Source organism: Plasmopara halstedii (genome assembly GCF_900000015.1).
Source record: "Plasmopara halstedii genome assembly, contig: Scaffold_614, whole genome shotgun sequence".
NCBI lineage: Eukaryota > Oomycota > Peronosporomycetes > Peronosporales > Peronosporaceae > Plasmopara > Plasmopara halstedii.
The window spans coordinates 1,683,861-1,698,854 of NW_020187532.1; the positions used below are offsets into that span (position 1 = coordinate 1,683,861).

The 14,994-nt window shown below is 44.5% G+C and overlaps 8 protein-coding genes across 8 annotated transcripts; 6 read left to right on the forward strand and 2 right to left on the reverse strand.

Moving 5' to 3' along the window:
* Positions 1 to 896: 896 nt before the first annotated feature.
* PHALS_12343 (uncharacterized protein) lies at positions 897 to 1,486 on the forward strand (the record flags this gene model as incomplete). Its single annotated transcript, XM_024727873.1, has 2 exons — positions 897 to 938; positions 1,352 to 1,486. 2 exons carry the CDS (start codon positions 897 to 899, stop codon positions 1,484 to 1,486), a joined length of 177 nt encoding a protein of 58 aa, XP_024578406.1.
* A 421-nt stretch (positions 1,487 to 1,907) lies between these two features.
* PHALS_12344 (uncharacterized protein) lies at positions 1,908 to 2,233 on the reverse strand (the record flags this gene model as incomplete). The annotated part of the gene is made up of 2 exons (XM_024727874.1): positions 1,908 to 2,002; positions 2,095 to 2,233. 2 exons carry the CDS (start codon positions 2,231 to 2,233, stop codon positions 1,908 to 1,910), a joined length of 234 nt encoding a protein of 77 aa, XP_024578407.1.
* Positions 2,234 to 4,333: 2,100 nt separating this feature from the next.
* PHALS_12345 (uncharacterized protein) lies at positions 4,334 to 4,628 on the forward strand (the record flags this gene model as incomplete). Its single annotated transcript, XM_024727875.1, has 2 exons — positions 4,334 to 4,385; positions 4,453 to 4,628. 2 exons carry the CDS (start codon positions 4,334 to 4,336, stop codon positions 4,626 to 4,628), a joined length of 228 nt encoding a protein of 75 aa, XP_024578408.1.
* A 2,966-nt stretch (positions 4,629 to 7,594) lies between these two features.
* On the forward strand, positions 7,595 to 7,853 carry PHALS_12346 (uncharacterized protein; the record flags this gene model as incomplete). The annotated part of the gene is made up of 2 exons (XM_024727876.1): positions 7,595 to 7,645; positions 7,695 to 7,853. The coding sequence occupies 2 exons, from the start codon at positions 7,595 to 7,597 to the stop codon at positions 7,851 to 7,853; spliced, it is 210 nt and encodes a 69-aa protein (XP_024578409.1).
* A 1,347-nt stretch (positions 7,854 to 9,200) lies between these two features.
* On the forward strand, positions 9,201 to 9,437 carry PHALS_12347 (uncharacterized protein; the record flags this gene model as incomplete). Its single annotated transcript, XM_024727877.1, has 2 exons — positions 9,201 to 9,268; positions 9,338 to 9,437. 2 exons carry the CDS (start codon positions 9,201 to 9,203, stop codon positions 9,435 to 9,437), a joined length of 168 nt encoding a protein of 55 aa, XP_024578410.1.
* A 256-nt stretch (positions 9,438 to 9,693) lies between these two features.
* On the reverse strand, positions 9,694 to 10,843 carry PHALS_12348 (Tetraspanin/Peripherin; the record flags this gene model as incomplete). The annotated part of the gene is made up of 3 exons (XM_024727878.1): positions 9,694 to 9,851; positions 9,918 to 9,996; positions 10,064 to 10,843. 3 exons carry the CDS (start codon positions 10,841 to 10,843, stop codon positions 9,694 to 9,696), a joined length of 1,017 nt encoding a protein of 338 aa, XP_024578411.1.
* A 257-nt stretch (positions 10,844 to 11,100) lies between these two features.
* Positions 11,101 to 13,494, forward strand: PHALS_12349 (uncharacterized protein; the record flags this gene model as incomplete). The annotated part of the gene is made up of 1 exon (XM_024727879.1): positions 11,101 to 13,494. The coding sequence occupies one exon, from the start codon at positions 11,101 to 11,103 to the stop codon at positions 13,492 to 13,494; it is 2,394 nt and encodes a 797-aa protein (XP_024578412.1).
* Positions 13,495 to 13,691: 197 nt separating this feature from the next.
* On the forward strand, positions 13,692 to 14,883 carry PHALS_12350 (uncharacterized protein; the record flags this gene model as incomplete). Its single annotated transcript, XM_024727880.1, has 3 exons — positions 13,692 to 13,978; positions 14,662 to 14,740; positions 14,791 to 14,883. 3 exons carry the CDS (start codon positions 13,692 to 13,694, stop codon positions 14,881 to 14,883), a joined length of 459 nt encoding a protein of 152 aa, XP_024578413.1.
* Between the last annotated feature and the right edge of the window lie 111 nt (positions 14,884 to 14,994).

Genomic DNA, 14,994 nt, shown 5'->3' on the forward strand with positions numbered 1-14,994 from the left:
GAGGCTTGGTGAACCCCAAATACCAAGTAAACGCTTCCAAACTTTGACCGTTGTGGGACTTGAGCCCTCATTCAGCGGATTGTAGCCACCACTCCAAACCACTGAGCCGAAATTCATGTGACCCGATGGTGTGGGTCAGGTGGTCAATCCTTTTGGGCGTCACGGTGTGTGGTGCGGGTTCGAGCCCCTCACCGGACAAAATTCGTAATCGAACCAGACATGCCGGCTACATGCTAAATATTACCGACTCTAGCCAAAAATGGACTTTGGTATGGCGAATCTCACATGAAAAAATCAAGAAAAAATTGAGAAAAATACCTCAGCGGAAGAAGCAATTTAATATATTAGTCAGGGCCGAGTAAGTATAGCCATGTAATAAGATAATACATAGCAACTTTCAACTGAGTCAATATCGATGTCGAAATTGGAGGGGAAAAGTCTAATACAAAGAACAACATCAACAACATCTTCGCAAGCTTTCCGGTCGTCGCGAACGGACATCTTCTTAGCCAGAGCAATGTCGAGTCATGTTAGCCGCACAACTAAGAACGGAGACACAAGCGGACGGATCTGTCGCCAGAGGTGCGATGCAATGGTGCAGTCGGAGAAAAAGTGCTGCTCAGTCCCTATGGCATCGCACCCATCGCGAACGCATTTACAAATTTTGGGTGTGAAGCCTCAACGAACCAGAAACTTGAGCGGATAGGCAGAAGTCGGAACGCCAGTCGAAACTGCAAGCCTTCAAAGATAGGAGCAAAATTGTGCGCAGCCTCGTGCCAAATTTGAGAATAGACTTGATCTGTACGTTTCTAGTGGGCAGTCATCGGGTGCGGGTTGCTTGGAGTTTGGAGTGCCCATATGGTACTTAATACCGCTGACCACGGAATTGCCACCTCATGGGTATTCAATCAAATGAACCTAAAAAAATATTCGTCAATGTTCGTTAATAATCGAAATGAGGGTGGTCAGCCCTTTCATCGAGTGGTTGTGAGCAAGCGCGAATAAGCTCGACGCCAACATTAGCACTCAAAGCGAGGAGTCGGTGTCAGCCAGAAAACATTTATGCCTTGATTCTACAATTATACTTGAGTATTCGAAGTGCAAAGTTAGCGGGCAGGTTCGACCAACTAAACTGCACAAATTTATTGTTGGGGGCTGGCATAGGCAGGAAAACTGGAGTAGCGGCATATGGTGGTGTCAAATGTATGCTTTTCAGAGCCTCAATGTATTGTTACAGCATTTTGGCTTTTACAGAGGAGCTCCAACCTTTCTGAGTCTTGTTAAGCTTTATTAATTCCAAATGAGGGTTTCACTAAAACAGCTTCCAAAGAAAAATACATGCTATTCGCAGTCGCCTCTCTCCACAGGAAGCTGCCGCGGCGAGCAACCGCGTTCATTAGGTTACCTGAAAAAAAAACTTAAGCTGTTTATATCTGTCTCAGCAGGATTTACTCTGGAGACCGCGCATATTGTTGCTCACTTCTGACATAGCAGAGGTAAACTCTGGAGACCCCAGCTTGCAGCCAGACGTTCCTTTCGAGCTTTGTTCAAGCTCCTGAAATAATTGCTAACTATTCTGGAAAATCGTGTATCCTACGCTTCTGCTTTCTATCAGCGGTGGAGTACATGACTCATGAAGACTTTACTACGGAAGAGCGCGCGACGCCTTTTGTTTTACGATATCATGTCTTGGTAACTCATCTTAATGTTGGAATGAGACAAGACTTCGACATACCTCAACGATAGACGCATGAATATAGTTTTCGTGATCGGAGTACTGCATATATCTTACTGTTTGAGCTGTCGTGTGCGTCGCACATGTTTGAACGGTGCTTACAAAGTATCTAGGTGTTTCCCCCGGGTTTGTTCATCTCACCGCGCAACTAACGTGGAGGATAAGTCCGACCCTACTGAGCTTCCTTTGCGACTGGGTCCAATTGACATAGACCTCCATGACATCGACCTCCATGGAGGTCGATGTCACAAGCTCGGCGCTCTGCTACTATTTTTAAGTGTGATCAAGTTTGTGGCGATCTCAGACAATCACGTCAGACGGAAACGGTTATATTCATCTTTGCCTGTTAAGTTGCTGACAAACGGAATTGGTCCCGCTATACGTAGCGTCTGTAGGAGTCAGTGGTACTGGTACTGTCGTCGGATTGACACTTCCTAGCAATACACTCACATGCGCATTCTCGCAGGTGGTGATAATTCCTAGGCGATCGATGGACATTTTAGACCTTAGGTGCTATCCCTCGGAACCAATATAAGACCGGCTTAAACAAGCATTTCGCGCTGGCTCGGTGAACGTATTACGATCTATCCTCGCAGGGCTTAAAGTCTCCTACTGACTAAGTCGTTGGAGTGACGACAGGTGCTACAGAGTGCATATGGGATGCTGTGTCCCTTGCACAGAAAATTTCTGACTCAAGAAGTACGCATCAATTAACGCTCGAATGATGACTTTGCGCACTTCACGCATGACTGGGATCGAGGGTTCCATAAGCAATACGATATCTTGTCGTATTGGTATCAGAGCTGTAAGTTTTCATACGTCTACCTTGTACTTCTGGCTACAATTGTTTTGAATCAATATCGTAAAACATAAAGATTTCACATTGCACTTATGTGTGATTGTGAATATCCATAAGTACAGAACATGATGGCACCCTGTATAGAAGAGGTTCATTGCGCACTTCGACAGCCAGCTGCACACCAAACACTGAAGACATTTTTAGTATGGAATATAGTAAAACGTATGTATTTCGTATTAGCTTAACAGAACTAATCTTGAATTCATGCAAAGTCAAAATGGTATTGCTAAAAATTAAAATAATTAAGCTGGAGACTATTGGTTGCGCTCCTGGTCAAAGCTTACGGTCCCAACTTTTTTACGTTTGTTTACGCTGAATTTCCGACTTGATGGTTTCTCTGTCAAGGTGCACAACAGTTACGCTAAACAATATTTATTCAATTTCACTAATTACCTATGTTATGTTTTAGTCTGGCGTAACTTGATACCAAACATATATGTTATCTCTTATAACTAAAAGTTATCTATTGTATTGTGTGAGGCTAGTAGCCCACGTCTAGAAGTATTAGATTGGTCACGTTGATAAGCGCGTGAAACGCAGAGACTACAATTTACAGAGGATACACGCCCTGATTAGTGTTATTGCTTTGACGGAGAGTGATATCGGAAACTATCCCAATTTACGATCAGCAGAATTTGTGCGTGAGAACAAACTTATCTCGTAGTTTCGAACAAGCATGATGCCAAGGAGTAGAACTCGATAAATGTCAGGTCTCTCACAAGCACTTTCCGGGTGATCCTAGTACCGATACAACTGGCTCACCATTGCTAGTGAGAAGTGTACTCAATCTCGTGAAAGTTATTCCATCTGTCAGCTAATCAGCTAAGCTGTCCTTAGATGAGTTATAAATTCCATTAACGCCGATCTGTGGCTAAGATGCCAGACTATAGTATGCTGCATATTAAATTCCAAGCTGACTCCGCTTAACGTCGACTTTTTTTGAAACTCGGAGCCGTGTAGAATCTCAAGCGAGTACTTTACCATAGATGATTAGTATGTGATGCAAATATCGATGGATTAACCGAGCCAGAACCTCTATACTGCGTCAACATCTATTAGAAACGATCCCTGTTTTCTTCTTCCCATTTACTAAAGCAAAGCGACTTTGACTTGTTGTGTTCATTGTGAGCACTGCAGTAATTTGCATGGATGGAAATCGGTGCTACACGAAGCTACTTAGCTAAATAAACTCGAATGTTGTATGACTTGAGTCTTCAAGCTCAGTTAAAACAAAATAACTAGTGATTTTGAAGGTTGCTTATGAAAATAGCAATTGATGAAAGCACAGTCATCCTTACAGTAATCGCTGTAAAGAACCGTGCCTTTCGTTCACTGGCAATTTGAAAGCAGTACGTCTCGTGAATTTTAGGATTCACAAGTTCATTGTCACGGAATGGTCTCCATCATCGTCATTTGAGCCATATAGACCGTTCGCAACAAGTCTAATTACGTGACGTATCCCCTTCTATTTGCAAAATCGGCGGGTGATTGGAGCGTCTAGCACTTGATCATCGACTGCACCACAAAATGGCTTTCACTCACCATGAACAGGCTTTTTGACACGGTCAGGACATATAGTCCTTGACTCAGAGCTGGTCATAGGCATAGAAGCAGCTCTGATCGCAGTCGAGTGACTCAGGGTGTTGGACGTACACGCTTGAGCCCATGACGCTCAAATATTTGACATCTTGACCGCAGAAACGCGAGTGCTGTTGCTTACCTCTAATCTATCGGCAAACATGAGTCTCGGTCCTGCCAGCGCTCGTACTCTTCTGCCTGCAAGCAGGGAAGGTACGAGTCGAATGAGCTCATTTAAGAGATGCACTTACTAACAGCAATTCTGGCAGTAAACATCAAGGCGGTTACTCTAAGATTAAGTCTACGACGCACCTAGTTACTTGGGGTGTAGTCATACAGATCGCGCTTCAGGAGGAGTACAGCGACAATCAGGCTCCTACTCTCTCCATTGGATGGCAGGGACATCCGTCTTCAGTAGCGCCTACAACAGCATATATGCAGCTGCTATCGTTCTAGTATTCATAGACCTAGTTGTGGCCAAGTATTGAAACATATGCTGCTATGGCTGCTTTAATTCAAGCCACATGATACGTGCCTACACAGCTATTGGCCACGGGCTTAGAGGACTTGGCTTATTCCAGTAGGGGTCTGAAAATAATGCGCAGAAGCCGCAACCACTTGCTAGAAAACTTGTTGCCCTTCTAAATCAAGTCAGAGACCTTAAGAGAGGTATGCTGAAGTCACGAACATAAGCGCACATTCCCTGCGAGCCTAGGTGCTCGCATAGGAGATACGAGCAGCAAAGCACTGCTCGCGGTTCGCGCAAGTGTATGTGTCCATAAAAAGCTTGACGGCATGCAACGTTTTGACACGCTAGAGTATGTCATACAGGGGCACAGTATGACAATATGTTTGCTGATATTGCACGAGAGCAAAGAAAAGTGACTGGTCTCGGAGAAAATGGGGGGTCTTTGATATGAGCACCCAGAATCCGTATGGAAGACTGAAGACTTTGACAGTCCGTAGCTTTTGATTCTTTGATATGGGTACGTACGACTCGATCCTAGCAAATGCACGACATCTCGATCTAATGCCTATGTATGGCTATTATTGTCAGCTACATCGCACGCTCTGGCCTAGCTTTGGTGAGTCAAACTCCCGTCACTGTTAGACCGTCGGGCACCCAACGGGATCACCAAGGCGTTAAGACAGCATTAGTTATGAGCATCGTTGGAATGGTTGTGATATCAACTTCTCGGCGAGGAAGAAATGCCGCCAACATCAAGTAGTGTTGAAAAGATTGAATGGGCATTTTTGATTAGGGAAGAAGATGCCACACTCTATTGCTCGTGAGCGCGGAGCGAAACTGCGTTAGAGACGAGGGAAGCATACGTCCACTCAAAGGCACAGATACGACCGTAGAACAAGGCACGCGTTCGTGTGGGTTACAGAGTCCTATGATGCAGACAATGACTGCCGAGGGATGCACAAGAGCTGCTCCCTGCTGGAGAGATTTTGTTCCTAACTGTGTCGTAAAAATGATCGCGCAACGACGGGTTGCTTAGACCATAAGTTATAGAGTATTGGCCTTGCGGACTACCTGTGTGGGAATTGATACAGATAACGGATTTACTATAAGATCGGGACGACCGGGTGATGCCCTGAGGTTACACAAGACATGGCGACCGAATCAAAACATGTGCGGCAAAAATTTCAATTTCAGGTCATGGATAACCATACAGCACACATTAGATTGTAGGATGCGATTGCCCTTGCGACAACGTCTCGGATTATCGCGTGCGCGCAGGTGCCATTCAGATGGATGCACTGACGAAGGTAGAAACTGAACCTCGAGAATTCAAGGTTACTGAGATCCTGGCCGAGCATAAGGCAGGTGAAATAGTGAATGTGGTGTTTCTATAGTCGAAACCACTTTTGATGACTCGAATGTGTCCTCCAGTACTGACAAAGATGTTCTTGAAGAGTTCCGCAGATTACAAGAGATGCACCTCGGCCTCGAGCGAGTAAATAGAAACGTAGAGTTACACAAACTCGGATGAAAGACCCTTCTATCTCAGCCTTCATCATAAAGGGAACTTACGCACAAAGTACCGTGTCACGATGCAATGGTATGCGCATTGCAAAACCGAAGGGGCAGACACCTTCTTTGCCAATACGGCGAAGGTAAAAATGGTGCAAAAATCGAAAAGATCGCTTAAATTACCAACTGTCTGCATTGGAAACCGAGCGGATCGTGCTGACTGATCCAGGGTCGTGCAGCGGAACGCATTCAATAAATGTAACAGTCGGTACAGATTTCGATTTTTGGGAGGGAGAACTGCTGAGCATCATGTCCGGGGCGATGTAGATAGACACTGACTATTAGGCTCAGTTGCGGGATTCTGACATTCCAGTTATGGTAGCAAGCACCCCAAGCGGTATACTGTGGAGGTGGCTAGTGATACCGCAAGGTCTTTTCAAAGACCCAACAACATTTATCCGCCTGCTCACACATTTGTTTAGGCCCTACGTGATTTCGCACAAACGTGATTTGACAAAACATTTGTCCGCAGTCGAGATGAAGGTAAAATCCGGCTAGTTATGTGCACTTATGCACTGAAATCTTTAAATTTTTCGGTGCTTTGTGATCAACAAGAGTGTTCATGCAGACCCCGAGAAGGTTAGAGCCATTAGTGCATGGATTTGATTCCTGACTCAGACAGACCGGCTTTAGCAAACAAAGAAGAATAGATAATTAGCTGCTCATGTATAGTGCAGGGTACGCGGGACTTCCACAAGCTATCGTCCACCTTTTTGAATAAGAATTTGGACTGTCGCTGGGAGTCACATCACAAATGTGCTTTTGAGAATATCAAGGCAAACCTACAGCAAGCACCTGTTCCAGCTGTGCCGGACGAGGCAAAGCCGTTTAGCGATCTTTGCGACTGTTTGAAGTATGACATCGGCTGCGCGTTCTGCAGCCCGATCAGAAGGAATGCCAACAAGTTACCTCGCACTTGTCCAGGTAGCTAAAGTTGCCGAGAGGAGTTTCCATGTCAAAGACCTCGTGGAGCTCTGAGTGCACCCTACAAGCTCTAACCCCGTGTGATCTATGCAGACAACGTTCTTTGCTGACGGTCATCGACACACCACTTTTGTCGCAATGAATGACCAGATGGCTGTTATTCTCTGCGGAAGTTTACCTCGGTAATCACAAACCGAATTGGTTAAAACTGACTATGTGCTAACGTAAATTAGTCGGTTCACGGCGATTCTCATGCAAAACCCCGTCAGGCATATAGAATTTATGCCAATCGGAATCGTCGCTAAGTTTCCTGTCCGAATGTCACTACAAATGGGTTGGTGACCTGCTGTTTGGTAAAATTAGTCTGAAGTATCTTCCAAGAGTTGTCGTTTGGAGCGGCGGAAATCTGGTGTGGGATGCACCTCTGTAGGCGCATAAAGCGCATCTTGGTCACCATATGAGCCGTGAGAATAAGTTTTATTTGATTCCTTCGGCATTTGGCAGCAATGTGAGATCTTTATTTTGCGGGATTATCCGTCAACATTTATTGACGGCAGAGTGACTGTGATCATTCGAACCCTGAAAGCAAAGACACGTTCCCAAAATCGGCAAAAGAACAGCATTTGAATGGTCGTAAAACCACTAGACATTATAAATTCACCTACGGGTTAGACAAGTTTGGTCAGGAGTACCAAAGTGACGCCACGCTTCATTAGATATATTACTGTAACGAGGTTACACGAACCCTAAGAACACGGGTGTGTGTGTCACACGAGATATGCATGATGTGACAACACACCCAAACAAGAATACGGTACGGGGCTAGGTAGCAAGTAGTTATGCATGTATTTAGATTTTACTATATATATTTAGTATATTCAGGAATATCTAAACTTTTAACATTAGGATAAAAATATAAATAAAAATGAGTTTGGAATTTAAACCGAAGAGTTGATTAGCCTTGTGAAAATCACTCTTGGAGTAAGCGGATTGCGATCCGCTTACTCATACTTGGTTCCCTACGGTTTTATGCGAGACGCGAGTTGTGGATGCCAACGCATCCCCGAGTACCATAAATGAGATCGTATTTTCTTACGAAGACCGACAACGTCCCTCCTTAAGTGAGCAGATAGAATACCGGAGCGTTACGATGTAATCATGGATATATTGGCTTCTTTGGTTCAGCGGAGCTACATTGTGCACATGATTTTTGAAAGCATAAGGCTGCTACCCACGTTGGGTGCATCGGTCGCCAGGATCAACAATCCCGGGAATAAGGTTTTTAGAATTATTTTAACCGGAAGGTTTCTTACCTCTCCTTTATGGCTCTTATTTACCATCAATCAGTAATATTTATAAGCTTTTAAGGGTGGTTCAACAATATTACAACTTAACAATAATGTGTCAGCCATCAATTATATTTTCTAAGAAAGTCTAAAAAACAAGAAGAAATTATGAGTCCAGCAAAAAAACTAGATTCAAAGGCAATAAGTCTCATCCTGTAATCGACCCAATGAGGGGCCAGAATTTGGGCCGTTTCTCGATGTTTTGAAAAGACCGTCTCTAGTTCTATTGGATCACAGCGGTGAGCTCTACCATCGTGTGTGATCCGTAAAGACGGTCATTCCGTGGTGTTTTCAGCTGCTTGCGAAGTAGCGGGATCAATTCTGGTTACACATTATAGACGGCTTCGGAGTGATTTCTTTTTTTCAAGGGCTGAGGCGTTCTTGAAAGCGCTGGTCGCGTGCTTTCTGATATCACGGAGTGAGGTTTTCGCTTCACCATGGGGTGAGCAGATGTTGCATTGGTAAGGATCCAATTTATCGTTGCTTCAGCTGAAAATCATTGGACTCCGAAAGTATTCGAGTTTGAATATATTTTCAGTAAAATTTCTCAATCTGGTCCCACGGCGTGGCATCATCTAAGGGTATCCCCGTTTCCCACAATTCTTAATTAATTAGACAAAGTTTGATGTGGTGAGAGCAGCACACACCGAGCAGTTTCCATGCTGATTTAAATTAAATGTTCCTTTTAGATAAGGCAGCGCTCGTACGGTCCACGGGATGTGTGGTCTACAACCAGTCAACGCAGAACCCGGGGAAGGCATTGACAATGCTACCTTCGACGGCAAGTAGTAACCCTTGGGGCAACTCGATCAGTACGTTTTGGGATTAATATGTTCTTGCGCCGTGTGATTCAGGTGCTGGAGGTTTGGACCTGGAGTCGATCCTAATGGTTTAATGGGGGCAGAACGTAGTGTACTGAGACAGCAGTGTACTGAGAAAGCTGGGCACCGCTAGTTGATGGTGTAAGAAAAGTCAGTGGAAGTGGAAAACAAAGTGGTTCGCACGAGATAAACCCACACCAGCACCGCAGGCAGTCGATTCAAGTATTTTAAATTGGTATTGGCCTTCTTTCAACCTTGAGATGTCGTTCTGACGGTGCGCAAATGAAAACGCCTTGGCTAGGATAGTTGTAATTTTTGTCATGATGGTCTAATGAAAGACCTGTTAATTTGAATGATTTGCACGTTGAGAGCTAGTCTTCCCCAGCCTTTTACGCTGCCGCTTTGGATTGTAGCGGCATCAACGTCTTGCCCTTGACTTCAAAAATGTAGAACTGGACAGCTAGCGATGCCGCCGCCATATTTGGAGATTCACTTGATTGTTCCTTTGAAATTTGCGATCGTGTGCTCGAAACGGTCTTTTCCATTTCTATATATTCTCTTCTGACGATTGCTCGCTCACTATATCAAATTTCAGCATGTATTCTAACTTTACTTGCAAACTCTATGTGCGGCCGCACATCTTGGTCTCTTCGCTTCATACATAGACACACAGATCCTACAATAAAAATGATCTGCCTTGTTTGCAGTATTAGACTGGGTGAAATATGTGCAATTAGTCGATTTGTTTGGGTAACGCACCGGGAAGAGTGCTAACACTAAGGCAGTCGCACTAATTGCTTGGACTTGTGAACTAAGCTGCTTCGACACGAACGCAGCACATCCACGCGACGCACTATTAACCAGATTTTTTCCGCAGGATCCACTCGGAAGCGCAAAAGAACACGCGCCTTGACATTCCGTCGTAGGGAGATACATCCCGGAGGATTTAGAACAATTTTGACGTTGCTTGCTCCAGTTCAATACTGTTGGTTTCGGTCGAGAACTTGGAAATGAGTCAGTAATAATCGCACAATTCCTCGGAAGCCCATATCCACAACAAAAGTTACTTTGTTGTATATTAAGTACCATTGCACGATAAGAGCTCGCCTCCTTACTCCCCACGGCACTTTTATTGTAATAGTTTTGCCACACCAGCATGACACCTGCAAACTCATCGCTATGAAAAAAGCGTTGACATAATTGTTTGTCACTGTCGCTCAACGCCTCATACTTGCCCACCGTAAGGCAAATTATTTGGAATTCGTAATTTAGCGCAAGACTGGGAGCCCGACTACCAACAAGCGCGATTGCACTCATGACAGTCTGAAAGAAATATATCAGCCCAAGTAGTATCACCTGAACGAGCAGTAGGCATTTGTTTTTCGTGCGAGCAGTAGCTAATCCAAGTATTGCAGCAAAAAAGTAGAGTATACCCGTAAAAATGAGACCATTGCCAGCGTCGCGGATGCTCATGCCCAGTAACTCGTGATAGTGTATATTACTCGCCAGCAACACACCTAGAACAATAAGTACAATCATCTGGATGATACAAAAGCACCCTGAAATTATCATGGATTGGACAAGACTCTCCTTGTCGAACATCTCAACGATTGCGAAAATCACAATGGCTGTGGGCCAAATAGCTTAGGCAAACTGATGGTGACATATCTGAATTTAGAACCTAGGAGCAGAACGACAAAACGCGATCATGCCGTCTGTTGCTGCTTTTAGAGCAATTAAAGCTTTGCCAACGTTACGAATGAACTCACCAAAGTGCACTTAAGCTGAGACCAGCTATGCACAGAAATCATGTGCCATTAGACACGTCTTCACCCTCAGCAAGGCCATCATCGTGGCAATTGCGCTTTGGCAAAAAATCAGTCTATCAAGTTGACTTACAGCACGGTACAGCGAAGCCTGAAGTCGAAATTCAGGCTCGATCACCTTCACTATCAGATCGACTTTTGCAAGCACTGGACACAAAGCCAAAAGAGCAGGAAGACATAAGCGGTGAATGTGTGGATGAGTTGCTAGGTTGGCGTAATGCATTTGCCAGCGAGCCTGAATGGCGCCTTCGAAATCAAACACGGGATGCAAACGATATCGTGGTTAATTTTGAGGAGACTCCAGGTCAGGAAATTGCAGAAGAAGCGAGAGAAATCATTCAAGCACGATTTCAACTTGAGAAGCAAGCAGATGCATTGCGCCATGCTCAGAATTTTCGAGATGGAAGCAAGTCACGAGGAGAGAAGAAAAACTTGCATCGGATAGGTTTGGCAATTACAAACTCAGCAAGTCGGATCGACGACAGAAACATACCGACGATGCCGTCACGCAGCCTGAATAAGCAGCATGTCTATTTAGAGAAAAATAATTTTGGAAACCAGGAAGTGAAGGAGTGTTTGAGGAAAAAAGTTTCTCAAAGAAAGCAACACACTCAGCTGCAACATCGACAAAAAGCTGGCGCATTCAAATCGAAAAAGAGGACACAAATATGTATTCCTCCACCCCAGCAATTGTCAATGGAACGGCGACAGGAGCTTCTACTACAAGCACGCAAAACGCGCAAAGCTCAGGTGGTGGAGGAGGGCACTTTGCACAAGCTACCGAAGCCTACCTGTGACAATAACGAGGAGGTGAGCGAACAGCAGCGCCTTGTCGAAGAAAAAATTAAGCGCCTTACGTTAGAGAATCAGCATGCTGTGGCGCTAAAAGAACGCCTCGAGCATCGCAAAGCACGTTTACAGATATTGAAAAACCTGTTTAATGCTTGGTATCGTTTAATAGAATCGAAACGAGAAGTAGAGGCTCAAGTTGTTGCTGACTATAAATGGCGCATAATGATGCGTTATGTGGCGACATGGAAGCGATACACACATCGACGAGGCCAAACAAGGGCTGTCGAGCAGTCCCGTCTGAAGAAAGTAGATGAACAACAAATGAACGAGCGAGCTCAAGAATATTATCGCTCCAAGCGCTTACCGGTATGGTTATATCGATGGATGGCATTCGTGTCGCATCAGCAGGGTCATCGTGCAGCGGTAGATGCCGTTCACAGACGTAAGGTACACTTTCAGCGGCTCATTCAGAAACAACAGAACAAATTATTAAAAGTTGAGTGTGATGACTGCCAACCTGGTATGGAGGATTTTGGCGCTCAAAGATGTGATACGTCTTCTCAAGATACAACAGACAGATGTGTTAATATATCTGATGGTCGCAGCACACAAGTAACAGTGGAACAAATAAGGAGAAAAGTGCAGACCTGGACGGATTTTAAGGACTCAAAAGCACCGCAGTCCGACGGCAGTATTGTTGATTTTTCAAATCAAAAGCCTGCTAAGACGCAGCTTCCAAAATGTTTAAGACGAGCTCACAAGCACGCAGACAAGGTATTCGATTCTATGGAACAGCGTGCTGCCGAGCGGAAAGAACGGCGGCTTAAGTTAAAGCGAAGATACGAAGAGCTTGAGCAAAAGAAGCGACAAGAGCAGGAAGAGCAACGAGCAGCTCAAGAAAACATAATTCTTGAAAAGCAGTTGGAAGAAAAGGCACGAGCTCGAGAAAGAAAGCTCGCAGAAGCTGTTTTGTTAAAGGAAAAACGCGAGCGTCGTGCCTATTTAAGTGCTCAGTGGGATAAGGCATTGAAGCATGACTGTCGGCGACTATTGTTCTTCTACGCGATATTGCCATGGCAGAAGCATCAGGCTCTCATTGAACGGGTCGCGCGCAACGCAACACGATGGCATGAGCTGCGATCTGTTTACTCGCATTGGGAGAGATGGCAAGAATTTGTGCAGATTTGTCGCGAGATGCGCTGTCGACACGAAAGTGCTCAATTAAAAAAGGCCGACCAACTTTATACCCGTAATGTCAAACGACGTGCATTTTGGCGGTTAGCACGACACCTCCAAGCAATCCGGTCTCAGGCACATTATGTCTGGCGTCAAAGTCAGCGGAGCACGCTTGAGCATTCTTGGAAGCACTGGTTTAACTGTTTTATAAGTAAATGCGCTTACCAAGAAAAGTTTGTTTTTGACGCAATGATCCACATGCAATACTTCAAACTGCGCCAAATTTTTGGGCGGTGGCACATGGCTACGAATGAAGCCAAACATCAGCGATACATCGATCAAGAAAAACAGCTATTGTGGCGAAAGGTGCGGGGATGGCTTAATGAAAGTGATTGAGGCAGCAAACAATCGAGATACATCTATGTGTCAGATTTTTGTTATCTGAAAACTAAGAATAAAAAGAACAGTTTTGAGCTTAACGCTGACCTTTTTACATTAGTGTTTTTGCGCTGTGTCACTCAAACACGCTAACTACCCTCACGATTATCGTTTATTTTACCTGAGCTAAAGCTCTCGATTAATGTCATTCTACGATGTCAAATGTGCCCGATTTCGGCATTAACGAATCATATGAAGACAAGGCTGTGAATAATAGTGTCGACAAACGCTCAGAAGACTCAATCCATTTTGAAAAGGACGATGTTGATTTAAAAATCGGAATGCAAACCACAGGCAAGACACCTCGGCTTCAATTGTTTCGCAATTTTCCGGTTTTGGAGGCGAATCGTATTCCAAATGCGACAACGGTGAATATCAACATCTTTTCGCGTTGCAAGGAAAGATTAGGAGGTGGTACCAACAAGAGTTATATTCGCTCAATGTGAGTCGTGAGCAACTTCGACTCTTCCACGAAAGCAGAACTAAGTCTGCTGATAGACCTTCCATCGGTTTCTTCTCATTTCGTGTGGAATGTATGGGAAAAGTGTCGTACGATGCCCAAGAGTTCTTGCAAGTAGTTTTTTTTGGGGGTCCAATAAAGATGGCGAATTTGTTTCGCAATTTCCCGATTTTGGAAGAAAATCAAAATCCACAATGGTGACTATCAACAGCTGCTGATATGGTGCTACGTCGCATACCTAGCACCACTGGCTCGCATTAAGTTCTAAAGTCAGTATTTTGTCAACTAAAAAATGTAACACTTGTACATAATGCTCAAGATTTGATTTGCTCGCGAATAATAGATATATTAAGGTCGAATTTAGTGTCTGGCATAGCAACACTTAATATAAATAAGAAATTGACATTACGTCTAGCAAACCAAAGTCCGAAATCAGGCATATGCATCAATCCATAGTAGTCTAGCGTGTTAAATGTAAGGTCATTTCTTACTGTAATTGTCTTCAATCAATGCTTGCGCCAAATTTATGCATGCACAAGTAATGTACGTGTCCCGTCACATGGTCGAATATAAGCACCGATACTCCGGTAACAATTACAGATTTATGATAAATTTTGATCACACTTCTGCTGCTGACAATCATGTTATGACGTAGATATTCTTAGCATCGGCATCGATCTCGAGGTGTTAGCGCAGGTGGCAGCCTCTGAGCTGGTATTTTCGCTGGCCACTCAGTGTACATCAGTGTGGCACAGTACCCGGCGCTCATTGAGACGGACGAGTTGATGTTTCAGGCACCTTTCTTCAGACGTATGTATTTCGAAGTGGCACGTATGCAAGGGCGTCTATCGCTGGGCAGCGGTATAAGCGCAGTGCTTGTGGCATAGTAGCAGAGCAAGCGAGGGCCTCATGCAGGTATGCCAAGTGCAGCGGGGCTGCTGTAGCTAAGCGCTTGAGGAAGCGTACTTTAGGTCACCGACCTTTCGTTCTTTACAAGA